We start from the raw sequence: 27168 nt of genomic DNA, 5'->3' as shown, positions 1-27168 counted from the left end.
CCCTCACCTCCTCTTAGGAGTTGGCAAAGGCTGGGTGCTGGGAGAGGCCAAAGAGGCCCCAATGGGCATGCGCTTGCAATGCAATAGAAAAACCTGAAGCCTGGGCGAGCTGGGGCTGGTACATCATGGAGCAGGGATTGCCACTCTGTGCCCGAACCTCCATACTGCAGAGCACCCAGAACCATAGTGACCAGCCGCGGAGACTCAGGGCAGAACAACAACGGTTCAGGGACAGAGGGAGCCCACAACGAGAGAGAGGGGAAGAGCCAAGGCCAAAGTGTCCAGGGCTCAGGGCCTAAACTCTAGCACCTGAATAAAAGCAGCCTGAGTCTACTGGCTGCTCGGCACCTGGACAAACCAGACCACTGACATCTAGGTGCTGGGGTTGAGGCTCCCAAACTCAAACCATTTGCTTACGGCCGGGATTTCCCACGGGAGGCAGGTGCCCAGCCAGTCGTATGGGATTGGGCACCAATTCACCTCGGCTCCTTTGGGAATCCCAGCTGGAGTGTATCCCCAGGACACAGTTTGGGTAACATACGGCGAGGGGTGTGCAGGGAGAGACACGAGAGCTGTTCCCACACGGTGACGCCTTCCTTAATGGAGAGCAGGGCAGACCAAGATCAGCTGCTTAGTCGAGCTGGGTCTTCTGAAAGGTGCAGGAGACCCCTCCTCTCTGCACCTGGGGATACTCCTGTGTAGTGCTCCAGGGGCTTGTCTACTTGGGGAGTTATTCCTGATTCACCCCGTGTGCATTCTCTTATTCCAGAATAAGAGTGCTCACACAAACAGTTAACCAGGAATAGTCAGTCTGCTTTAAACTCACACTTAATCCAAACCAACTTCCTGTGCAGACAAATCCTGAGACGGGGAGGATGTCTAGTTTAGGAGACTTCCTGTGCAGGCTTCCCTTTGTCTGAAGAGGGTTGAATGTCGGGAGGAAGGGGAGCGGGTGTAACTTGGAGCAAGGGATGAAGCTGAGCAAAGGAAATTTTATACAACCGTGTCCCCTAGGGAAGTTCCCAGGTCTTGGACACCGAGAGAGAGGATGGAGAAACCCACGGCCCACACATAGCGAGAACCAATCCCACACTGACCCAGTAGGATGGACTTGACGGGACCAACTGGGCTATCTCCTCTGATTTCTGAGGTGCGGTATCGAGTTGTTGTGCTTTCAGTGGGATATTTTCACGCTCCCTGACATGGCCTCCCTTACACACACCTGCAGCTAGAACATCGCTCAGATATTTACTTCAGAGAGGTTTGTAAACAACAGAACATGAAAATCTATAAAACATGATTCCACTAAGCAGCTTGTTTTAGACAGAGTCGGGCATGGTAGATGAAGTGGAAGTGTCTGCAGGTGGCACAGACCCAGGGGGGATTGATACCAGACACAAGGAGCCTGAATCTTCCACGGGCCAGGCTCCTTGGAAATGTCAGGGCAGATGTACGGGGGCAGGGCAGGTTCCTCCATTTTCCCCTTACACTAGAAGTGATCCGGGATCTCAGCTCAGTTCTTTAAAGGTTCCCCTCTCACTCCTGGAGTTGGTCTATTCCTTTTAAACTCGATGCTACTCGTTTAAAAGAAGCTCCCTCCACCTACATGGCACATCCCCCTGCCTGGCCTGCAGCCAGGGAGCTGTGCAATGGAAGAGGAAGGGCAGCCCTAAGGAGCAGTCTGGGCTTCTCACCTCTAGAAGTAGGAATTCAAGTGAGTTCACGCTGGGGAAGGGGCTGGGAGTGAGTGACTTCTACAGGGGGAGGGCGTCCTTCCGCTCTGCCCATTTCAGAATAATTAGCAGCCTGTGGAGCGGAGAGTCAGAACTGGGGTACCAGGGGTGCAGGGGATCAGGACTCTGGGGCATCAGCAGAGCTTGGGAGGGAGGAACAGTGTTCTCTGGAATAATGGGGATGCTGCAGGTCAGGGCTGATGGGCAGCTGATGCAGCCCTTGTCTGCTGTGCGCCTGGCTCTCCGCGCAGCCTCACAGCCTTACTGAGAACTAACATTCACCCCTGCAAATGTGTGCGCTCTCTTGCTCTCTCTCACACACGTGCACTGGCCCCTTTCGTTCTGCCCACAAGTTTCCTGCAAGAAGACAAGGGCTCCTGACAAGCTCTAAACACAAGAAATGCCGTTGCACTGGACACCAGTGATTGCCTGCACTCTGGAGAATTCCCCAGGACCGGATAAATCCCCCATCCAGAAACTGTGCCAGGAGGGGCTCAGTGCCTGCAGGCTGCACTGACCGGGGGACTGTGCAGGGGCCATCTTAAAATGTACCTTGTGACTTGGTTGCTTGTTAAACGCACAAGCGATCCCTGACACCAGTGCTGAGTTTACACCCATAAACCACTGACACCACAGCAATAAATCTACAAGTGGAGGGGTGTCTAAGACAGAAACCATCTGTGGTGCATTCAGAACATCCACCCGTGCTCAAGACAGACACTAATCCATCGTAAAAACAACTGATTAGCTTTAATACGCAGGGCAGCGGGCTTCTGCTATCACTGCTAAGAGGTGCCTTTAGATTATGAGCACCAGGAATGCATAGGGCCAGATGAGCCAGAGGCAATGAATGCAAAATGCTAGACAAACATTATGCCCCTTCCTCGGGATAGTCCACGCAGACAACAGCCCACTACTCCTATCTGATAAGTTACCTGTTTAGCTCGAGTGGCAGGGACTTGTGCCCAGGGTTTGACTCTAGTGGGGCAGGTTGTTACATAAACAAGGGTGACAGCTAGGAGTGTGAGAAGGCACCCAGGCGTTCCCACCTGCATTTCCATTTGACCCATTAGCTCGCGTAGCCGAGGGGCCCCCAGGTGCTTTCTGACCCTTTGAGCACTGAGCTGAAAGTTTCCCAGCTCCCTCCTACGGTAAGCCCAGTGTGCCGGTTTACCACATCCGGTGCCAGGCTGCTAGGCAGCCCAAGGCGGCTCTGCTAGCTGGGGGTGCATACTGGGAGTTGGGGCCAGGGTGTTTTCATGCATGCCCTTCAGGGGGGCATACAATCTCCTCTGAGCAGAAAGGTTAATTCCTCACTGCCAAGCACCCGCCCAATCACCCTCGTGTCCTACTTACCGGCTGTCCAGACCCAGGGCTGGAGCAGAAGATGGTGTATTTCCGGATGATCCCGTTCGGCTTAGTTGGGGGAAGCCAGGACACAACCACGCTGCTGGCAGAAGACGGGACGGCTTTTATCCCGGCGGGGGGGCCTGGAACTGAGCAAGAGACAATTGATTTTAGACTCAGCAGCTTCAGCAAAGCCGGCTAGATCCACCACGACCGCCCGAGCAGGGCGCTGATTCCTCCTCCTCCCCATGGGGGGAAAAGGCCAGACCGCTCTTCCTGTGCACCCAGTGTCCACAGGCATTCACATCATTTGAGTTCTTCTTCTAAGAGGAATTCCTTATAACCAGGAATGCCACAATTCTAGCAGGCGTCAATGCTGTGGAAGGACCAGCTCTCGATCCTGCCCTGGCTTGGTGTTGGATGCAGATGCTATTTTGGCACAGGACCACTTTGGGTGCCCCAAATGGAAGAAAGCTATTCTGGAGGCTGCATGCAGGGTACCTCCCCCGCCGCAGGGCCGAGCCTTTCACCCTCCCATGCCAGGGAGGGCAGATGCTGAGTCAGCCAGAGAGGCAAAGGAAGCAAGTCCAGCGGTGGATAAACCGTCCTACCTTTCATTTTGGGTTCAGTGCTCGGCTGGGGAAGTGGGAAGCACCCGCGTTGGGGCTTTCACAGAACCATACACATGTGGGGCTGGGAGGGACCTCGATAGGTCATCTAGTCCTTCCCCTGTGCTGAGACAGGGCCAAGGAAACCCAGACCATCCCTGACAGGCGCTTGTCTGACCTGGTCTTAAAAACCTCCAATGATTGGGATTCCACAGTCTCCCTTGGGAGTCGGCTCCAGAGCTTAACTAGCCTCAGAGTTAGCAAAGTTTTCCTAATAGCTCGCCCATAGCTCCCTGGCTGCAGATTAAGTCCATTATTTCTGGCCCTGCCTTCAGCGGACACGGAGAACAATTGATCACTGCCCCCTTTATAACAGCCCTTAACACGTTTGAAGACTGTAATCAGGTCCCACCTCAGGCTTCTTTGCTCAAGTCTAAACATGCCCAGTTTTTTTAACCTTTCCTCACAGGTCAGGGTTGCTAAACCTTTTATCATCTTTGTTGCTCTCCTCTCCTTTCTGCCAGTCTTCAGCCCAGACCAAGGCTCAGGCCCTTAAAGGGGAGGTTTGGTGCCCTCTCGCAGCACAAGAGGCAATCTGGGCTGTGATGCCCAACGGCTTCGCTGTCTAACACTGTGGGGATTCTAAGGCCTCACGTTAAAATCTTTTTCCATAGGGGTCATTCCGAGGCGGGATCACTGCTGCCCATAACGCGCAATCGTGCTACGTCTTGTCTTGTGCCCATTTCTACCACACTGCGCAGCTGAAATACCCCTGAAATACAGGCTGTACATTATGGCCCCACAAAGCCCTCCCTCCCTCCCACCCGGTACCATGCAATGCAAGGACACTTTACTCTGCCTAACGCCCATCATACCAGGATCTCAAAGCACTTTCTAAACATCAACTAGCCCCCCTCACGCGCTGGTACTGCTAAATGCTCATCCTGGTTTGCAGAGGGGCGGATAGGACACAGAGTGAGCCAGCAGCAGAGCCCAGGAATCCCAGCTGCTGGCTCCTAGCTGGAGTCACTAGACCACGCTGCCCCATGGCCAGGAGCAGGGACAGCAGAGGCTGCCCACTCCCGCGTCCCTCCCTGCAGCCTTTTGTCTGCAGGATTGAGGGTCTACTCATGTGCAGGGATCAGCCTGTTAGGAGACCACATCTAACAGTGTAGCCACATCTAACTGAGGGCAGCCCTCTTGCCTCTTGCCAAGCTGGAGGCAAGAGGGTTAATTCCAGCTCACACTCATATTTAGAAGCCGCGACTGGCTTTTAATGTCTGTCTCCTTAATCCACTAACATGCCCGACTGGCTTATCCTTGCGCTACCCTAATGTGCCTTCCCAGCATCTGGTGCTTTCCAAAGACAGGCAGCTGAGGGGCTCAGGGCCCCTGTCTCCTATTCCCAGCCCAAGGACAGCACAGAGCCAGGAAAACACTCAACCTCGTTAATGGAATTAAAGTAGGCCAGGCAGAGAGTGTAAATATTTAAATAACCAGAGCTTTTTAAAAAAGTGTTTATTTCACCAAGTGCTGAGGGGTTTGGCAGCAGGGGGCTGGGCTTGGGTTATTTTTACTGCACTGACTGTTTCTTCTGCTTCCAAATCTCCTCCACAACCCAAAGCACAGACCTCTCCAGACCGCACCCAACTGCCCTGAGGGGGTGGAGGATGACTGGCACAAGCAGGTAGGGAAATGAGCTGGAACAATAATGATCCAACCTCTGCACCCCGCTCTTCCTAAAGACCTAAATATCCATCGCTGTGTCCCTGGGAATTCACACTCTGCTCACTCCCGTGGTGTCTGAGCACACCCCAGACTGGCTGACATCGAGGATGATCCTGCTGCATGCACAGCCAGCACCCCCAGCCCCCTTGCAAGGATGCTGCCTTGGGGGCTCCATACAGGGAGTTCCCAGAGCCCGCCAGCTGATCATCTCATCCCGCTCCCAGAACCATGGTGCAGAGCGGCTGCTCTGCTGCACTGTGCTGGGGTTGATGCCAACAAGGGCACACGCAGTCCCAGCACAAACAGAAGGCAGAAACTTTGGACCCAAGAGACGTTTGTCCCTGGTTGGGATTGATCCTCTTCTGGGCCCGGGGACTTCAACGAACCATTGCAGTGGCCCCATCTCCTGAGAGACAGGAGGTCCCCCCACACACTCCCTAACTGCCCATGCCCCTTGGTGTGGAGGCTGTTGGCACCCGTCCTACCCCAGACCCCCGGCCAGTGGGGTAACCGTAGTTCTATCCTCGAACAGCAGCACTTGTCCGTGCTCTAGCCCCGTGCACCCGACCCCCACAGCAAATGGGTCATTTTCTCCCCATACAACACAGGAGGAAACTGAGGCCTGGAGAGACGAGATCTGCCGGATGCTCACAGCGAGTGAGCTGGGAACAGAAGGTGGGAGTCCCAGGTACAACTCCTGGCTCTGCTCCGGAACCGCTGTCCCTCTCCCGTATTGTCAGCACAAAGGGGTCGGTTAGCTCGCACTGGTAACAGGCTCAATGCTGAGGTTATTCTCAAGGCCCAGGCTGTTCTGGAAATTTCCAGCCTCTAGTTCTTCTCCAGCCCCTGCTCATCCCCCAGGAGCAGATGCCTGGTCCCCTCCTTGCCACAGCTTAAGGCTGGTTGCTACGTGCAACCAAGCCCCCAGGAAACCCCTTGACAGAGAGCTCATGTCAGCGCTCCCCCCTGCCAAGCGGTGAGGATGATGTGGTGTCAGTCTATGTCCTCCTAGTTCTTGGGGCTCACCCTTCCCTCCCCAGAGGCACCTGCTATCACCATCTCCCTCTGCCTCATACCCCCGGCTGGCAAAGTTCCCCCATGTTAATGCTGGAGTCAGTGATTCCTGGTGCCTGGCTTTCCGGCTCCTTCTCTTCTCCCCGTGCCATCTCCTCGCCTGGTTCTTATAACTCAAGGGCCCCTCTGCAGCGGGAAGCCCACACGGCTCACAAGCCTGTCTCCTCTACGCCTCAGCTTCCTCAGACACCCCGCAGCGCAGGGGCCATTTCTTGACGCAGAACTGCATGGTGCCACACGTTCTCACAGCACTGGATCACACCCTGATCCCCCTACGTGACTCGCACACACCTCCTGAGAGCAGGGACAAACTAAAGGCCCTTGGAAAAGAGACAACAAAGGGGGATATGACAGAGGTCTATAAAATCATGCTGGGTGTTATTTACTCCTTCTCATAACACAAGAACAAGGAAGTATTTTTTCACACAACGCACCGTCAGCCCATGGAACTCCTCGCGAGGGGATGTTGTGAAGGCCAAGACTATAACAGGGTTCAAAAAAGAGCTAGATAAATTCATGGACGATAGGTCCATCAATGGCTATTAGCTATGATGGGCAGGGATAACCCTAGCTTCTGTTTGCCAGAAGTTTCGAACAGGTAACAGGGAATGGAGCACTTGATGATTACCTGTTCTGTTCATTCCCTGGGGGCACCAGGCATTAGCCAGTGTCGGAAGACAGGATATTGGGCTAGATGGACCTTTGGTCTGACCCAGTATGGCCGTTCTTATATTCATGGTCCCTGCCCAGAATATCGGGCAGCCCAGCATTGCCTGAATGTGCTGCAGAAAGGGGGTCTCTTGCAGGGCAGACAATGCACTACCTCTTCCCTGGTGCAATCTAGCCTAGCTGGGTCCTCCTCCTTTGAGGGGAAGGAGGAGTGGTCATCAGGTTGAGCAGGGATGACTTTGTCAGCTCCTTGGAGTTAGATGCCTAGATTAAAGAGCACTAGATCACCGTAATAAGTAGAAAAACATATGCTTGTCCAAAAAGCCCCTGACAGATTGCACCCTGCAGTGGTCTAAAGATGTCCAGAGCAACTTGGCACCACATCAGCCAGTAAACTGATTGCCCACTGAGCTGAAAATACAGACGTATCAACTGCAAAATGGACAACGCAAAAACAGCAACAAAAGTTTGGTTTTTGTTCAACACAAAGTTGGCAACTGCACTGCCAAGGTCACCCAGCATCCCTGGGCCTACCCCACTGGGCCCCGAGCTGCAACTCCTCCTGTATTTTTATAGCACCTTTTATCCAACCCTGCGCAAAGAGCACCACTGAAATGCAGCCACATCTGGGGCTCAGGGTGACAGCTGACTGGCTGAGCAGTAGATTGTAGAACAGTGAAGGCTGGGGGAAGGGATATTTCTCTAAGGACTTCCAAGGCAAACTCCATCCTCTTGCAGAAAGAGCAGCAGGACCTGCCAGAGATGGTCGTTAAGGACTCACCTTGAAGCCCCGCACAGAATACTGTACGGTGTGTGGAGCTCAGCTTCTCCAGCTATCTGCCGCCAATGGCAGGGTCACGGGAAATAGCTATAGCAGGGAGCTTAGAGGCCGTCACAGAGTGAAGGGCTTGGCCCATGCTGTCATTGACCAAAGAGTCCTGGAAAGTTCACACCAGGTGGTCTAGTCCAGTGATGAGCTGCCAAAATCTTAACAACGGGTTCCCTATAAAAAGTTCTGATTTAAGGGATGTGCGACAGCATGTATTTTTTGTACCAATAGGGTTACCATACGTCCATATTTTCCCAGGAGGTGATTAAGAACCGAAAAGCCTGACATGTCCAGGAAAATACAGATGTATTTTAACCCTACCTAAAGTTCTTTTTTAAAAAGATGGGGCTGAACTAGAAATGAGCTCCGTTTCACGTGTGGGTGGTGATCAGGGACAGTCTCAATTTTTGGGTCTTTTTCTTATATAGGCTCCTATTACCCCTCACCCCCGTCCCAATTTTTCACACTTGCTGTCTGGTCACTCTAGGGTGTGCACATGTGTGGGTCCCAGCTGCTCCCTGCCCCCCCCCTCATTGAAGCTGCGGGCAGGGGGCTGGCTGCGGGCAGAGGGCGGCTGTGGGCAGGGGCGGGCTGGGGCTGGCTGGGGGCAGGGGCTGGCTGGGGGCAGGGGCGGGCAGGGGCTGGCTGGGGTGGCTGGGGTAGGGGTGGCTGCGGGTGGCTGTGGGCAGGGGTGGGGCAGGGGCTGGCTGTGGGCAGGGGCTGGCAGGGGCTGGCTGGGGGCAGGGGCTGGCTGGGGCTGGCTGGGGGCAGGGGCTGGCAGGGGCGGCTGGGGGCAGGGGCTGGCAGGGGCGGCTGGGGCAGGGGCTGGCTGGTGGCAGGGGCTGGCTGGGGGCAGGGGTGCTGGGGGCAGGGGTGGGGCAGGGGCTGGCTGGGGGCAGGGGCTGGCTGGGGGTGGCAGGGGCGGCTGGGGTGGCTGTGGGCAGGGGGTGGGGCAGGGGCTGGCTGGGGGCAGGGGCTGGCAGGGGCGGCTGGGGCTGGCTGGGGCAGGGGTGGCAGGGGCGGCTGGGGCTGGCTGTGGGCAGGGCAGGGGCGGCTGGGGGCAGGGGTGGGGCAGGGGCTGGCTGGGGGCAGGGGCTGGCTGGGGTGGCTGTGGGCAGGGGTGGGGCAGGGGCTGGCTGGGGGCAGGGGTGGCAGGGGCGGCTGGGGCTGGCTGGGGCAGGGGTGGCAGGGGCGGCTGGGGCTGGCTGTGGGCAGGGGTGGGGCAGGGGGCGGCTGGGGGCAGGGGTGGGGCAGGGGCGGCTGGGGGCAGGGGCTGGCTGGGGCTGGCTGGTGGCTGGTGGCAGGGGGGTGGCTGCGGGCAGAGGGCGGCTGTGGGCCGGGGGTGGGGCAGAGGGCAGCTGTGGGCAGGGGCTGGCTGGGGGCAGGGGGCGGCTGGGGGGTGGCTGTGGCAGGGAAGGCGGGGGAGGGGCAGGGGGCAGGGGCTGGCTGCGGGCAGGGAAGGTGGGGGAGGGGCGCAGACACTCACACGGGGCGGGCGGGGCTGGGAGCAGCAGGACGCAGCCGGGGACTCACCTGGCAGCAGCAGGAGCCCCAGGGCCAGAGCTCCGAGCAGCAGGAGCAGCAACAGGGCCAGGAGGCAGCTCACATGGCTCTCGCAGCACAGCGCAGCGCCCCCCGGCGGCCGGGAGGAGGAATTACAGGCTTCCCAGGCAGAGCCCAACAAAACTTCCCTCGCAGGGAAGCTAGTTAACAAGCGGTTCTAAAACCGCTTCTAAATTTAACAAGGGGTTCCCGCACCGGTGCGAACCGGCTCCAGCTCACCCCTGGTCTAGTCCCCACAGCCATCCCCTCCTGCACTCCAAGGCTCTCAGCATGGCAGTGAGGATCATATGCATTCAAAAGAGACAGGCCTGGGCAAAACAGCTAACTTTGGGCCGATTCCTGCTCCAGCTGGACTCAGCAGCAAAGCTCCAATTGGTTTCAATGGCAGCAGGATCAGATCCAGAGGATTGGTGGATTAACACCCCCCCACCCCCATCCCCCAACCCTCCACACACTCAGTATCAGATACAGCCTTTCTCTGCTAACATTCCTTAGCCACAATCTGCTCCTGCCCATGTTTTTAGACTAGAAAGGTCTCCCACAACCGCACTTGAATGTACACTAATGTAGGAAACTGCACTGCCTGGCTTCCTGCCCCTCAGTCACCTAGGCCCTAACATTCAGAGCTGAGCTACATTTCCAAATATATTGATTTCAGTTACAACACAGAATGCGAAGTACAGTGCTCACTTGATATTGCTTTTTATTACAAATAATTTACATTGTAAACAGATAAAAGAAATAGTATTTTTCAATTCACCACATAAAAGTACTGTAGGTGCAATTTCTTTATCGTGAAAGTGCAATTTACAAATGTCGAATTTTTTTTTTACATAACTGCACAAAACAATGTAAAATTTTAGAGCCTACAAGTCAGAGCATGCGAATGTTTAGCGTATCTGGCATGTAAATACCTTGCAACACCAGCTACAACAGTGCCATATGAACGCCAGTTCTCACTTTCAGGTGACATTGTAAATAAGAATCTGGCAGCATTATCTCCCGTAAATGTAAACAAACTTGTTTGTCTAGCGTTTCGCTGAACAAGAAGTAGGACTGAGTAGACTGAAATTAATCTAGTTCATTTGTTTTGCGTTAATTGTTTGTGTGAACTGAGATTAATTGACAGCCCTAGTCCTAAGCGTGGCACGTGATCTGGTCCAAGAGGTGAATGCAGCTGAGCAATATCCCCAACAACGCAATCCCTTTCCAAAAGGGGAAGTACACAAACAGGCGGCTAGTTAGCTGGCAATAAAAAGGATCAGTCACAGGGTGAAGTGCCTGCAGGCTGCGTGGAAATTCTTTACAAGGTTCATGAGTGTTGGGCTGGGCGGCTGAGCAGGCGTGCAAGCAAGCGGCTGGGGGCAGTGATCCAGCCTGTCTCCGCTTCATCTCTGCTGGCCAGGAGACCTGGAGGTGGGTCCAGCTGACAGGGTGGGAGGTGCTAGGCGGGGAAATCACTGAGGTGACTGGCACTGAGTGGGCAGGAGGTGTTGGGCGGAAAAGCCCAGAGGTGGGTTGGCGCTGACAGGGTAGGAGGCGCTGGGCGAGAAAAATCACTGAGGCGGCTGGCGCTGAGTGGGTAGGTGGTGTTGGGAGGGAAGCCCAGAGGTGAGTTTAGCTGATTGGGCAGGAGGTGCTGGGCGGGAAAATCACTGAGGGGCTGGTGCTGACTGGGTAGGAGGAGTTGGGAGGGAAAAATCACTGGAAGTGGCTGGCACTGACTGGGCAGGAGGCTCTAGGCGGGAAAATAACTGAGGCTGTTCGTGCTGACTAGACAGGAAGCGCTGACTGGGAAAATCACTGAGGAGGCTGGCCCTGACTGGGTAGGAGGCGCTGAGTGATTAAATCACTGAGGGGGCTGGCTCTGACTGGGCAGGAGGCGCTAAGTGATAAAATCACTGAGGGGGCTCACGCTGACTGGGTAGGTGGTGTTGGAGGGAAAAATCATTGGAGGTGGCTGGCGCTAACTGGGTAGGATGAATTGGGAGGGAAAGCCCAGAGGTGTGTTTCACTGAGTGGGCAGGAGGTGCTGGGCGGGAAAAGTCACTGACGGGGCTGGCGCTGACAGGGCAGGAGGTGCTGGGTGGGAAAAGTCACTGAGGCAGCTCGCGCTGACTGGGCAGGAGATGTTGGGAGGAAAAACCCAGAGGTGGGTCGAGCTCACAGCATGGGAGGTGTTGGGCTGGAAAATCACTGAGGGGGCTCGCGCTGACTGTGTAGGAGATGTTGGGAGGGAAAGTACAGAGGTGTGTTGCACTGATGGGGCAGGAGTCGCTGGGCAGGAAAAATCACTGAAGGGGGCGCGCGCTGACTAAGTAGAAGGTGTTGGGAGGGAAAGCCGAGAGGGGGGTCGCACTGACTGGCAGGTGGTGTTGGGTGGGAAAATCACTGAGGTGGGTCAAGCTTACAGTACGGGAGGCACTGGGCGGAAAATCTGAGGCTGTTTGTGCTGACTGGGCAGGAGGAGCTGGGAGGGAAAGCCCAGAGGTGGGTTGCGCTGACTGGTATGTGCTGTTGGGCGGGAAAATCGCTGAGGCGGCTGGCGCTGACTGGGTAGGAGGAGTTGGGAGGGAAAGCCCAGAGGTGACTTTAGCTGATTGGGCAGGAGGCGCTGGGTGGGAAAAGTCACTGAGGAGGCTCACGGTGACTGGACAGGAGGCGCTGGGTGGGAAAATCCCTGGAAGTGGCTGGCGCTAACTGGGCAGGAGACTCTAGGTGGGAAAATAACTCAGGCTGTTCGTGCTGACAGGGCAAGAGGCGCTGATTGGGAAAATCACTGAGGCAGCTCATGCTGACCGGGTAGGTGGAGTTGGGAGGGAAAGCCCAAAGGTGAGTTTAGCTGTTTGGGCAGGAAAACCACTGAGGTGGCTCATGGTGACTGGACAGGAGGCTCTGGGTGGGAAAATCACTGAGAAAGCTCGCACTGACTGGGTAGGAGGCGCTGCATGGGAAAATCACTGAGGGGACTTGTGCTGATTGTATAGGAGGAGCTGGGAGGGAAAGCCCAGAGGTGGGTCTTGCTGATTGGGCAGGAAGCACTTGGTGGGAAAAGTCACTGAGGCGGCTGGCGCTGACTGGGCAGGAGGCGCTGGGCGGGAAAAGTCACTAAGGCGGCTCGTGCTGACAGGGCAGGAGGTGCTGGGCGGGAAAAGTCACTGAGGCGGCTGGCGTTGACTGGGCAGGAGATGTTGGGAGGGAAAGCCCAGAGGTGGGTGGAGCTCACAGCACGGGAGGTGCTGGGGGGGAAAATCACTGAGGGGGCTGGCGCTGACTGGGTAGGAGGAGTTGGGAGGGAAAGCCCAGAGGTGGGTCGTGCTGACAGGGCAGGAGGTGCTGGGCGGGAAAAGTCACTGAGGCGGCTGGCGCTGACAGGGCAGGAGATGCTGGGCGGGAAAAGTTACTGAGGGGGCTGGCGCTGACAGGGCAGGAGATGCTGGGCGGGAAAAGTCACTGAGGGGGCTGGCGCTGACAGGGCAGGAGGTGCTGGGCGGGAAAAGTCACTGAGGGGGCTGGCGCTGACAGGGCAGGAGATGCTGGGCGGAAAAAGTCACTGAGGGGGCTGGCGCTGACTGGGCAGGAGGCGCTGGGCGGGAAAAGTCACTGAGGGGGCTGGCGCTGACAGGGCAGGAGATGCTGGGCGGGAAAAGTCACTGAGGGGGCTGGCGCTGACAGGGCAGGAGGTGCTGGGCGGGAAAAGTCACTGAGGGGGCTGGCGCTGACAGGGCAGGAGATGCTGGGTGGAAAAAGTCACTGAGGCAGCTGGCGCTGACAGGGCAGGAGATGCTGGGCGGGAAAAGTCACTGAGGGGGCTGGCGCTGACAGGGCAGGAGATGCTGGGCGGGAAAAGTCACTGAGGGGGCTGGCGCTGACAGGGCAGGAGGTGCTGGGCGGGAAAAGTCACTGAGGGGGCTGGTGCTGACTGGGCAGGAGGCACTGGGCGGGAAAAGTCACTGAGGCGGCTGGCGCTGACAGGGCAGGAGGTGCTGGGCGGGAAAAGTCACTGAGGGGGCTGGTGCTGACTGGGCAGGAGGCACTGGGCGGGAAAAGTCACTGAGGCGGCTGGCGCTGACAGGGCAGGAGATGTTGGGAGGGAAAGTACAGAGGTGGGTCGTGCTGACTGGGTAGGAGGTGCTGGGCGGGGAAATCACGGAGGAGGCTGCCGCCGACTGGGTAGGACTTGTTGGGAGGAAAAACCCAGAGGTGGGTCGAGCTCACAGCATGGGAGGCACTGGGTGGAAAATCTGAGGGGGCTTGTGCTGACTGGGTAGGGAGTGTTGGGCGGGAAAGCCCAGAGGTGGGTTGCACTGACTGGACAGGAGTGCTGAGTGGGAAAATCACAGAGATACAACATGCTGAAAGGGAAGGAGGTGCTGGGTCAGAAAAAACGGAAGCTGACATGAAGTACTGAATACGAGATACTGGGAAGGTAACACTGTAGATGATACCCTTACTGGGGAAAAGACATGGAAAGGAAAGGGGAACAGAGTCTTCTACTGATATGACAAAAAGTACTGCGTAGCAAATTCCTGAAGCAGCTTCCACTCATGAGACAAATGGCCCTAGGTGGCAAATATATGTGCAGGCTTGAGCGCACCAGGAAAGAGACGCAAAGCAGGAAACCTCCGGCAGCTTCTGCTGATTAGGAAGAAGGCGCTGAGTTCTCCTGCAAACTCTACTAACTTTTGCAACACAGAAGTGACAAAAAGTAGTAATTAGACTAATTTCCAGGTGGGCCGAGTACTTTGCAATCGTGCTGTTTACTGAGCCACATCTAACCCACTTCACCTCTCTCTCTCTCTCTCTCTCTCTCTCCCTCTAGCAACTCAAAGGACAAAATGGACAAGACGATAGAAGCACCAAAGAAACTGCAGGAAGAGGGAAGACAAAGCCACGGCCAAAGGCTGAGTACACTGCACACACCGCACCCCTCTACCGAGGGCTGGGGATCGACACTTTGCCCCACACGCTTAATCCCCCTTGAGGTGCCCGTTGAAAGGACCTCCCTGTAAACAGGGATCAAGGTCCATTCCTTGCCCACCAAAATGCTCTATGGGTCCCTTCCATAGCCGAGGCTGAGCGACCCCCCTTTAAGAAGGGTTGAGGTCTCTGTGGGTTTCAATTCCTGAGGGCCTAGCCTTTAAAATGCCCTGTGCCATTGACCTCTCCCTGTAAGAACGGTGCAGGTCTCCCCTTTCTAGCTTGTCTTGGGCCGTTGGCACTCGCTGGGCAACGAGACCACCCTCTCCTGAGGGAACGGAGGTCTCCTTCACTGCGCTTTTTGCTCTGGCCCATTGGAACGCCCCTGGCTTCGGGACCACCCTGTAAGGAGGGTTTGGGTCTCCTTTGCCACGCCAATTAAGCCACAGGTCACTTTGACACGCCAGGAAAATGACTGCCCTGTAAATAGGGTGTAAGGTCTTCTTCCTCTCACGCTTAAACTAGGGGAGCCTTTTTGTGCCTGTGGCTGAGCGACCCCCCTTTAAGAAGGGTTGAGGTCTCTGTGGGTTTGAACTCCTGAGGGCCTAGCCTTTAAAATGCCCTGTGCCATTGACCTCTCCCTGTAAGAAGGGTGCAGGTCTCCCCTTTCTAGCTTGTCTTGGGCCGTTGGCACTCGCTGGGCAACGAGACCACCCTCTCCTGAGGGAACGGAGGTCTCTCCTTCACTGCGCTTTTCGCTCTGGCCCATTGGAACGCCCCTGGCTTCGGGACCACCCTGTAAGGAGGGTTTGGGTCTCCTTTGCCACGCCAATTAAGCCACAGGTCACTTTGACACGCCAGGAAAATGACTGCCCTGTAACCAGGGTGTAAGGTCTTCTTCCTCTCACGCTTAAACTAGGGGAGCCTTTTTGTGCCTGTGGCTGAGCGACCCCCCTTTAAGAAGGGTTGAGGTCTCTGTGGGTTTTAACTCCTGAGGGCCTAGCCTTTAAAATGCCCTGTGCCATTGACCTCTCCCTGTAAGAAGGGTGCAGGTCTCCCCTTTCTAGCTTGTCTTGGGCCGTTGGCACTCGCTGGGCAACGAGACCACCCTCTCCTGAGGGAACGGAGGTCTCTCCTTCACTGCGCTTTTCGCTCTGGCCCATTGGAACGCCCCTGGCTTCGGGACCACCCTGTAAGGAGGGTTTGGGTCTCCTTTGCCACGCCAATTAAGCCACAGGTCACTTTGACAAGCCAGGAAAATGACTGCCCTATAACCAGGGTGTAAGGTCTTCTTCCTCTCACGCTTAAACTAGGGGAGCCTTTTTGTGCCTGTGGCTGAGCGACCCCCCTTTAAGAAGGGTTGAGGTCTCTGTGGGTTTCAATTCCTGAGGGCCTAGCCTTTAAAATGCCCTGTGCCATTGACCTCTCCCTGTAAGAAGGGTGCAGGTCTCCCCTTTCTAGCTTGTCTTGGGCCGTTGGCACTCGCTGGGCAACGAGACCACCCTCTCCTGAGGGAACGGAGGTCTCTCCTTCACTGCGCTTTTCGCTCTGGCCCATTGGAACGCCCCTGGCTTCGGGACCACCCTGTAAGGAGGGTTTGGGTCTCCTTTGCCACGCCAATTAAGCCACAGGTCACTTTGACACGCCAGGAAAATGACTGCCCTGTAACCAGGGTGTAAGGTCTTCTTCCTCTCACGCTTAAACTAGGGGAGCCTTTTTGTGCCTGTGGCTGAGCGACCCCCCTTTAAGAAGGGGTGAGGTTCTGTTTCTCTTAGTCACAGTAAAATCCCCCAGGATGATTTCTACTTGGCTTTTTTGAGATTTGAAGTGAAATCTTACTTGTGACCTATCCTGCTCACATGGAACATGGTGTGGCGAAGGGCCGGCTGTAAGGGGATGGTGGAGGCCGTGGAAAATTCGCCCCTTTTCTCAAAAAAGCCAAGAAATGGCCCAACCATGCTAATGTCACAAAGTCTGGAAATAAACAGGTGAGGTTTGGGATACAGACCCTCACTTCCACGTAATCCTTCCTCAAGTCCTCTTGCCCTGCCCAATTTACACTGCTCAACCAACCACAACTTTGACCCTTTGTTTTCTTGTGCACAAGAAAGACACGGTTGGACTGATGAGTGTTAACTGTAGAGATTCGGACAGCTGCCTTAGTCGGGTCCGAATTCCAGGCCTTGCGTCTCTTTGCTGAGAGACAGAGGAGATTCCTAGGGCTATGTTTGAAGGGCTTGATGTGGCTCATGTGGTGTAGGTAGGTGTGGTGGTATTCAGAGCCGGCACGTGGGTGCACCTAACCCTACTAACAGGACTGCGTCACAAGGAAGAGGTGTCTTTTTTTCTGGTCAAGGTTACGGGGCACAAAGTTGTCATTTTCTTGGTGGGGTAGGAAGGTAAATCGGGAAGGGTGTCGCTGAGGGATGGAGAATCGATTGGAAAGGGGAGACTCAGCAGGATCCCTCCCTTACCTGTTCATTTCCAGATCTTTTCACACCTTGGGGACTCCTCCCTTAAACAAGGGGGCGGGGGAGAGACTATTTTACTAAAGGAAGGGTGACCGTCCTGTAATCAGGGTTCAGGTCTCTTTCCCTTTTCTCCTCTCTGCATTGGCCCTCTTCATGCCAAGGTCTAAAGTCAGCTCCCTTTAACTAGGGTGTGGGTCTTTCCCTGCCTTTCACAAGAGAACACTGCCACTGAGAAGGTAGTTCTAAAAACCAGCCTCTTGAGAGGGTTCAGGGTTTCTCCTACTAGCTGGCCCATGTCCTCCTCACTCATGCACTCAGCCAAGCCAAAGCCAGCGTCCTCTGCATCCACCTGCAGCCACGTTCCGCCGCAAGCTCTCCTGCTCTCTGCCAGAGATCGGTGCCGAAAAGTAGGAATATGGGTAATTTCCAGGTGGGGCGAGTACTTTGAAATCGTGCTGTTTACTGAGCCACATCTAACCCGCTTCACCTCTCTCTCTCTCTCTCCCCTCTAGCAACTCAAAGGACAAAATGGACAAGACGACAGAAGCACCAAAGAAACTGCAGGAAGAGGGAAGACAAAGCCACGGCCAAAGGCTGAGTACACTGCACACACCGCACCCCTCTACCGAGGGCTGGGGATCGACACTTTGCCCCACACGCTTAATCCCCCTTGAAGTGCCCGTTGAAAGGACCTCCCTGTAAACAGGGATCAAGGTCCATTCCTTGCCCACCAAAATGCTCTATGGGTCCCTTCCATAGCCGAGGCTGAGCGACCCCCCTTTAAGAAGGGTTGAGGTCTCTGTGGGTTTCAGCTCCTGAGGGCCTAGCCTTTAAAAAGCCCTGTGCCATTGACCTCTGCCTGTAAGAAGGGTGCAGGTCTCCCCTTTCTAGCTTGTCTTGGGCCGTTGGCACTCGCTGGGCAACGAGACCACCCTCTCCTGAGGGAACGGAGGTCTCTCCTTCACTGCGCTTTTCGCTCTGGCCCATTGGAACGCCCCTGGCTTCGGGACCACCCTGTAAGGAGGGTTTGGGTCTCCTTTGCCACGCCAATTAAGCTACAGGTCACTTTGACACGCCAGGAAAATGACTGCCCTGTAACCAGGGTGTAAGGTCTTTTTCCTCTCACGCTTAAACTAGGGGAGCCTTTTTGTGCCTGTGGCTGAGCGACCCCCCTTTAAGAAGGGTTGAGGTCTCTGTGGGTTTCAACTCCTGAGAGCCTAGCCTTTAAAATGCCCTGTGCCATTGACCTCTCCCTGTAAGAAGGGTGCAGGTCTCCTTTCTAGCTTGTCTTGGGCCGTTGGCACTCGCTGGGCAACGAGACCACCCTCTCCTGAGGGAACGGAGGTCTCTCCTTCACTGCGCTTTTCGCTCTGGCCCATTGGAACGCCCCTGGCTTCGGGACCACCCTGTAAGGAGGGTTTGGGTCTCCTTTGCCACGCCAATTAAGCCACAGGTCACTTTGACACGCCAGGAAAATGACTGCCCTGTAACCAGGGTGTAAGGTCTTCTTCCTCTCACGCTTAAACTAGGGAGCCTTTTTGTGCCTGTGGCTGAGCGACCCCCCTTTAAGAAGGGTTGAGGTCTCTGTGGGTTTCAACTCCTGAGGGCCTAGCCTTTAAAATGCCCTGTGCCATTGACCTCTCCCTGTAAGAAGGGTGCAGGTCTCCCCTTTCTAGCTTGTCTTGGGCCGTTGGCACTCGCTGGGCAACGAGACCACCCTCTCCTGAGGCGGAGGTCTCTCCTTCACTGCGCTTTCGCTCTGGCCCATTGGAACGCCCTGGCTTCAGGACCACCCTGTAAGGAGGGTTTGGGTCTCCTTTGCCACGCCAATTAAGCCACAGGTCACTTTGACACGCCAGGAAAATGTCTGCCCTGTAACCAGGGTGTAAGGTCTTCGTCCTCTCACGCGTAAACTAGGGGCGGCTGTTGGTGCCTGTGGCTGAGCGACCCCCCTTTAAGAAGGGTTGAGGTTCTGTTTCTCTTAGTCACAGTAAAATCCCCCAGAATGATTTCTACTTGGCTTTTTTGAGATTTGAAGTGAAATCTTACTTGTGACCTATCCCGCTCACATGGAACATGGTGTGGCGAAGGGCCGGCTGTAAGGGGATGGTGGAGGCCGTGGAAAATTCGCCCCTTTTCTCAAAAAAGCCAAGAAATGGCCCAACCATGCTAATGTCACAAAGTCTGGAAATAAACAGGTGAGGTTTGGGATACAGACCCTCACTTCCACGTAATCCTTCCTCAAGTCCTCTTGCCCTGCCCAATTTACACTGCTCAACCAACCACAACTTTGACCCTTTGTTTTCTTGTGCACAAGAAAGACACGGTTGGACTGATGAGTGTTAACTGTAGAGATTCGGACAGCTGCCTTAGTCGGGTCCGAATTCCAGGCCTTGCGTCTCTTTGCTGAGAGACAGAGGAGATTCCTAGGGCTATGTTTGAAGGGCTTGATGTGGCTCACGTGGTGTAGGTAGGTGTGGTGGTATTCAGAGCCGGCACGTGGGTGCACCTAACCCTACTAACAGGACTGCGTCACAAGGAAGAGGTGTCTTTTTTTCTGGTCAAGGTTACGGGGCACAAAGTTGTCATTTTCTTGGTGGGGTAGGAAGGTAAGTCGGGAAGGGTGTCGCTGAGGGATGGAGAATCGATTGGAAAGGGGAGACTCAGCAGGATCCCTCCCTTACCTGTTCATTTCCAGATCTTTTCACACCGTGGGGACTCCTCCCTTAAACAAGGGGGCGGGGGAGAGACTATTTTACTAAAGGAAGGGTGACCGTCCTGTAATCAGGGTTCAGGTCTCTTTCCCTTTTCTCCTCTCTGCATTGGCCCTCTTCATGCCAAGGTCTAAAGTCAGCTCCCTTTAACTAGGGTGTGGGTCTTTCCCTGCCTTTCACAAGAGAACACTGCCACTGAGAAGGTAGTTCTAAAAACCAGCCTCTTGAGAGGGTTCAGGGTTTCTCCTACTAGCTGGCCCATGTCCTCCTCACTCATTCACTCAGCCAAGCCAAAGCCAGCGTCCTCTGCATCCACCTGCAGCCGCGTTCCGCCGCAAGCTCTCCTGCTCTCTGCCAGAGATCGGTGCCGAAAAGTAGGAATTAGGGTAATTTCCAGGTGGGGCGAGTACTTTGAAATCGTGCTGTTTACTGAGCCACATCTAACCCGCTTCACCTCTCTCTCTCTCTCTCTCTCACTCTCCCTCTAGCAACTCAAAGGACAAACTGGACAAGACGACAGAAGCACCAAAGAAACTGCAGGAAGAGGGAAGACAAAGCCACGGCCAAAGGCTGAGTACACTGCACACACCGCACCCCTCTACCGAGGGCTGGGGATCGACACTTTGCCCCACACGCTTAATCCCCCTTGAGGTGCCCGTTGAAAGGACCTCCCTGTAAACAGGGATCAAGGTCCATTCCTTGCCCACCAAAATGCTCTATGGGTCCCTTCCATAGCCGAGGCTGAGCGACCCCCCTTTAAGAAGGGTTGAGGTCTCTGTGGGTTTCAGCTCCTGAGGGCCTAGCCTTTAAAACGCCCTGTGCCATTGACCTCTCCCTGTAAGAAGGGTGCAGGTCTCCCCTTTCTAGCTTGTCTTGGGCCGTTGGCACTCGCTGGGCAACGAGACCACCCTCTCCTGAGGGAACGGAGGTCTCTCCTTCACTGCGCTTTTCGCTCTGGCCCATTGGAACGCCCTGGCTTCAGGACCACCCTGTAAGGAGGGTTTGGGTCTCCTTTGCCACGCCAATTAAGCCACAGGTCACTTTGACACGCCAGGAAAATGACTGCCCTGTAACCAGGGTGTAAGGTCTTCTTCCTCTCATGCTTAAACTAGGGGAGCCTTTTTGTGCCTGTGGCTGAGCGACCCCCCTTTAAGAAGGGTTGAGGTTCTGTTTCTCTTAGTCACAGTAAAATCCCCCAGAATGATTTCTACTTGGCTTTTTTGAGATTTGAAGTGAAATCTTACTTGTGACCTATCCCGCTCATGGAACATGGTGTGGCGAAGGGCCGGCTGTAAGGGGATGGTGGAGGCCGTGGAAAATTCGCCCCTTTTCTCAAAAAAGCCAAGAAATGGCCCAACCATGCTAATGTCACAAAGTCTGGAAATAAACAGGTGAGGTTTGGGATACAGACCCTCACTTCCACGTAATCCTTCCTCAAGTCCTCTTGCCCTGCCCAATTTACACTGCTCAACCAACCACAACTTTGACCCTTTGTTTTCTTGTGCACAAGAAAGACACGTTTGGACTGATGAGTGTTAACTGTAGAGATTCGGACAGCTGCCTTAGTCGGGTCCGAATTCCAGGCCTTGCGTCTCTTTGCTGAGAGACAGAGGAGATTCCTAGGGCTATGTTTGAAGGGCTTGATGTGGCTCATGTGGTGTAGGTAGGTGTGGTGGTATTCAGAGCCGGCACGTGGGTGCACCTAACCCTACTAACAGGACTGCGTCACAAGGAAGAGGTGTCTTTTTTTCTGGTCAAGGTTACGGGGCACAAAGTTGTCATTTTCTTGGTGGGGTAGGAAGGTAAATCGGGAAGGGTGTCGCTGAGGGATGGAGAATCGATTGGAAAGGGGAGACTCAGCAGGATCCCTCCCTTACCTGTTCATTTCCAGATCTTTTCACACCTTGGGGACTCCTCCCTTAAACAAGGGGGCGGGGGAGAGACTATTTTACTAAAGGAAGGGTGACCGTCCTGTAATCAGGGTTCAGGTCTCTTTCCCTTTTCTCCTCTCTGCATTGGCCCTCTTCATGCCAAGGTCTAAAGTCAGCTCCCTTTAACTAGGGTGTGGGTCTTTCCCTGCCTTTCACAAGAGAACACTGCCACTGAGAAGGTAGTTCTAAAAACCAGCCTCTTGAGAGGGTTCAGGGTTTCTCCTACTAGCTGGCCCATGTCCTCCTCACTCATGCACTCAGCCAAGCCAAAGCCAGCGTCCTCTGCATCCACCTGCAGCCACGTTCCGCCGCAAGCTCTCCTGCTCTCTGCCAGAGATCGGTGCCGAAAAGTAGGAATATGGGTAATTTCCCGGTGGGACGAGTACTTTGAAATCGTGCTGTTTACTGAGCCACATCTAACCCGCTTCACCTCTCTCTCTCTCTCTCTCCCCCTCTAGCAACTCAAAGGACAAAATGGACAAGACGACAGAAGCACCAAAGAAACTGCAGGAAGAGGGAAGACAAAGCCACGGCCAAAGGCTGAGTACACTGCACACACCGCACCCCTCTACCGAGGGCTGGGGATCGACACTTTGCCCCACACGCTTAATCCCCCTTGAAGTGCCCGTTGAAAGGACCTCCCTGTAAACAGGGATCAAGGTCCATTCCTTGCCCACCAAAATGCTCTATGGGTCCCTTCCATAGCCGAGGCTGAGCGACCCCCCTTTAAGAAGGGTTGAGGTCTCTGTGGGTTTCAGCTCCTGAGGGCCTAGCCTTTAAAAAGCCCTGTGCCATTGACCTCTGCCTGTAAGAAGGGTGCAGGTCTCCCCTTTCTAGCTTGTCTTGGGCCGTTGGCACTCGCTGGGCAACGAGACCACCCTCTCCTGAGGGAACGGAGGTCTCTCCTTCACTGCGCTTTTCGCTCTGGCCCATTGGAACGCCCCTGGCTTCGGGACCACCCTGTAAGGAGGGTTTGGGTCTCCTTTGCCACGCCAATTAAGCTACAGGTCACTTTGACACGCCAGGAAAATGACTGCCCTGTAACCAGGGTGTAAGGTCTTTTTCCTCTCACGCTTAAACTAGGGGAGCCTTTTTGTGCCTGTGGCTGAGCGACCCCCCTTTAAGAAGGGTTGAGGTCTCTGTGGGTTTCAACTCCTGAGAGCCTAGCCTTTAAAATGCCCTGTGCCATTGACCTCTCCCTGTAAGAAGGGTGCAGGTCTCCCCTTTCTAGCTTGTCTTGGGCCGTTGGCACTCGCTGGGCAACGAGACCACCCTCTCCTGAGGGAACGGAGGTCTCTCCTTCACTGCGCTTTTCGCTCTGGCCCATTGGAACGCCCCTGGCTTCGGGACCACCCTGTAAGGAGGTTTGGGTCTCCTTTGCCACGCCAATTAAGCCACAGGTCACTTTGACACGCCAGGAAAATGACTGCCCTGTAACCAGGGTGTAAGGTCTTCTTCCTCTCACGCTTAAACTAGGGAGCCTTTTTGTGCCTGTGGCTGAGCGACCCCCCTTTAAGAAGGGTTGAGGTCTCTGTGGGTTTCAACTCCTGAGGGCCTAGCCTTTAAAATGCCCTGTGCCATTGACCTCTCCCTGTAAGAAGGGTGCAGGTCTCCCCTTTCTAGCTTGTCTTGGGCCGTTGGCACTCGCTGGGCAACGAGACCACCCTCTCCTGAGGAACGGAGGTCTCTCCTTCACTGCGCTTTCGCTCTGGCCCATTGGAACGCCCTGGCTTCGGGACCACCCTGTAAGGAGGGTTTGGGTCTCCTTTGCCACGCCAATTAAGCCACAGGTCACTTTGACACGCCAGGAAAATGACTGCCCTGTAACCAGGGTGTAAGGTCTTCTTCCTCTCACGCTTAAACTAGGGGAGCCTTTTTGTGCCTGTGGCTGAGCGACCCCCCTTTAAGAAGGGTTGAGGTTCTGTTTCTCTTAGTCACAGTAAAATCCCCCAGAATGATTTCTACTTGGCTTTTTTGAGATTTGTAGTGCAATCTTACTTGTGACCTATCCCGCTCATGGAACATGGTGTGGCGAAGGGCCGGCTGTAAGGGGATGGTGGAGGCCGTGGAAAATTCGCCCTTTTCTCAAAAAGCCAAGAAATGGCCCAACCATGCTAATGTCACAAAGTCTGGAAATAAACAGGTGAGGTTTGGGATACAGACCCTCACTTCCACGTAATCCTTCCTCAAGTCCTCTTGCCCTGCCCAATTTACACTGCTCAACCAACCACAACTTTGACCCTTTGTTTTCTTGTGCACAAGAAAGACACGTTTGGACTGATGAGTGTTAACTGTAGAGATTCGGACAGCTGCCTTAGTCGGGTCCGAATTCCAGGCCTTGCGTCTCTTTGCTGAGAGACAGAGGAGATTCCTAGGGCTATGTTTGAAGGGCTTGATGTGGCTCACGTGGTGTAGGTAGGTGTGGTGGTATTCAGAGCCGGCACGTGGGTGCACCTAACCCTACTAACAGGACTGCGTCACAAGGAAGAGGTGTCTTTTCTTCTGGTCAAGGTTACGGGGCACAAAGTTGTCATTTTCTTGGTGGGGTAGGAAGGTAAGTCGGGAAGGGTGTCGCTGAGGGATGGAGAATCGATTGGAAAGGGGAGACTCAGCAGGATCCCTCCCTTACCTGTTCATTTCCAGATCTTTTCACACCTTGGGACTCCTCCCTTAAACAAGGGGCGGAGAGACTATTTTACTAAAGGAAGGGTGACCGTCCTGTAATCAGGGTTCAGGTCTCTTTCCCTTTTCTCCTCTCTGCATTGGCCCTCTTCATGCCAAGGTCTAAAGTCAGCTCCCTTTAACTAGGGTGTGGGTCTTTCCCTGCCTTTCACAAGAGAACACTGCCACTGAGAAGGTAGTTCTAAAAACCAGCCTCTTGAGAGGGTTCAGGGTTTCTCCTACTAGCTGGCCCATGTCCTCCTCACTCATTCACTCAGCCAAGCCAAAGCCAGCGTCCTCTGCATCCACCTGCAGCCGCGTTCCGCCGCAAGCTCTCCTGCTCTCTGCCAGAGATCGGTGCCGAAAAGTAGGAATTAGGGTAATTTCCAGGTGGGGCGAGTACTTTGAAATCGTGCTGTTTACTGAGCCACATCTAACCCGCTTCACCTCTCTCTCTCTCTCTCTCTCTCCCCCTCTAGCAACTCAAAGGACAAACTGGACAAGACGACAGAAGCACCAAAGAAACTGCAGGAAGAGGGAAGACAAAGCCACGGCCAAAGGCTGAGTACACTGCACACACCGCACCCCTCTACCGAGGGCTGGGGATCGACACTTTGCCCCACACGCTTAATCCCCCTTGAGGTGCCCGTTGAAAGGACCTCCCTGTAAACAGGGATCAAGGTCCATTCCTTGCCCACCAAAATGCTCTATGGGTCCCTTCCATAGCCGAGGCTGAGCGACCCCCCTTTAAGAAGGGTTGAGGTCTCTGTGGGTTTCAGCTCCTGAGGGCCTAGCCTTTAAAACGCCCTGTGCCATTGACCTCTCCCTGTAAGAAGGGTGCAGGTCTCCCCTTTCTAGCTTGTCTTGGGCCGTTGGCACTCGCTGGGCAACGAGACCACCCTCTCCTGAGGGAACGGAGGTCTCTCCTTCACTGCGCTTTTCGCTCTGGCCCATTGGAACGCCCCTGGCTTCAGGACCACCCTGTAAGGAGGGTTTGGGTCTCCTTTGCCACGCCAATTAAGCCACAGGTCACTTTGACACGCCAGGAAAATGACTGCCCTGTAACCAGGGTGTAAGGTCTTCTTCCTCTCATGCTTAAACTAGGGGAGCCTTTTTGTGCCTGTGGCTGAGCGACCCCCCTTTAAGAAGGGTTGAGGTTCTGTTTCTCTTAGTCACAGTAAAATCCCCCAGAATGATTTCTACTTGGCTTTTTTGAGATTTGAAGTGAAATCTTACTTGTGACCTATCCCGCTCACATGGAACATGGTGTGGCGAAGGGCCGGCTGTAAGGGGATGGTGGAGGCCGTGGAAAATTCGCCCCTTTTCTCAAAAAAGCCAAGAAATGGCCCAACCATGCTAATGTCACAAAGTCTGGAAATAAACAGGTGAGGTTTGGGATACAGACCCTCACTTCCACGTAATCCTTCCTCAAGTCCTCTTGCCCTGCCCAATTTACACTGCTCAACCAACCACAACTTTGACCCTTTGTTTTCTTGTGCACAAGAAAGACAGTTGGACTGATGAGTGTTAACTGTAGAGATTCGGACAGCTGCCTTAGTCGGGTCCGAATTCCAGGCCTTGCGTCTCTTTGCTGAGAGACAGAGGAGATTCCTAGGGCTATGTTTGAAGGGCTTGATGTGGCTCACGTGGTGTAGGTAGGTGTGGTGGTATTCAGAGCCGGCACGTGGGTGCACCTAATCCTACTAACAGGACTGCGTCACAAGGAAGAGGTGTCTTTTTCTGGTCAAGGTTACGGGGCACAAAGTTGTCATTTTCTTGGTGGGGTAGGAAGGTAAGTCGGGAAGGGTGTCGCTGAGGATGGAGAATCGATTGGAAAGGAGACTCAGCAGGATCCCTCCCTTACCTGTTCATTTCCAGATCTTTTCACACCTTGGGGACTCCTCCCTTAAACAAGGGGCGGGGAGAGACTATTTTACTAAAGGAAGGGTGACCGTCCTGTAATCAGGGTTCAGGTCTCTTTCCCTTTTCTCCTCTCTGCATTGGCCCTCTTCATGCCAAGGTCTAAAGTCAGCTCCCTTTAACTAGGGTGTGGGTCCGTCCCGGCCTTTCACAAGAGAACACTGCCACTGAGAAGGTAGTTCTAAAAACCAGCCTCTTGAGAGGTTCAGGGTTTCTCCTACTAGCTGGCCCATGTCCTCCTCACTCATGCACTCAGCCAAGCCAAAGCCAGCGTCCTCTGCATCCACCTGCAGCCGCGTTCGCCATAAGCTCTCCTGCTCTCTGCCAGAGATCGGTGCCGAAAAGTAGGAATTAGGGTAATTTCCAGGTGGGGCGAGTACTTTGAAATCGTGCTGTTTACTGAGCCACATCTAACCCGCTTCACCTCTCTCTCTCTCTCTCTCCCCCTCTAGCAACTCAAAGGACAAAATGGACAAGACGACAGAAGCACCAAAGAAACTGCAGGAAGAGGGAAGACAAAGCCACGGCCAAAGGCTGAGTACACTGCACACACCGCACCCCTCTACCGAGGGCTGGGGATCGACACTTTGCCCCACACGCTTAATCCCCCTTGAAGTGCCCGTTGAAAGGACCTCCCTGTAAACAGGGATCAAGGTCCATTCCTTGCCCACCAAAATGCTCTATGGGTCCCTTCCATAGCCGAGGCTGAGCGACCCCCCTTTAAGAAGGGTTGAGGTCTCTGTGGGTTTCAGCTCCTGAGGGCCTAGCCTTTAAAACGCCCTGTGCCATTGACCTCTGCCTGTAAGAAGGGTGCAGGTCTCCCCTTTCTAGCTTGTCTTGGGCCGTTGGCACTCGCTGGGCAACGAGACCACCCTCTCCTGAGGGAACGGAGGTCTCTCCTTCACTGCGCTTTTCGCTCTGGCCCATTGGAGCGCCCTGGCCGGGACCACCCTGTAAGGAGGGTTTGGGTCTCCTTTGCCACGCCAATTAAGCCACAGGT

General features: G+C 54.7%; 1 protein-coding gene across 4 annotated transcripts in view; it reads right to left on the bottom strand.

The window, feature by feature from the left end:
• The window catches only part of DSCAML1 (DS cell adhesion molecule like 1), a 349813-nt gene that overhangs the window by 42671 nt on the left and 279974 nt on the right, over window positions 1-27168 (bottom strand). For all 4 annotated transcript variants that reach the window (XM_039496725.1, XM_039496726.1, XM_039496727.1 and 1 more), the window contains one exon: window positions 3090-3229. In XM_039496725.1, the coding sequence (XP_039352659.1) occupies window positions 3090-3229 (140 nt within the window). The remainder of the gene's footprint in view (window positions 1-3089; window positions 3230-27168) is intronic.

This window comes from Mauremys reevesii, linkage group 12 (assembly GCF_016161935.1).
Source record: "Mauremys reevesii isolate NIE-2019 linkage group 12, ASM1616193v1, whole genome shotgun sequence".
In the NCBI taxonomy this organism is placed as follows: Eukaryota; Metazoa; Chordata; order Testudines; family Geoemydidae; genus Mauremys; species Mauremys reevesii.
Note: the sequence above shows the minus strand (reverse complement) of the source record. Positions and strands in the feature narration are given on the sequence as shown.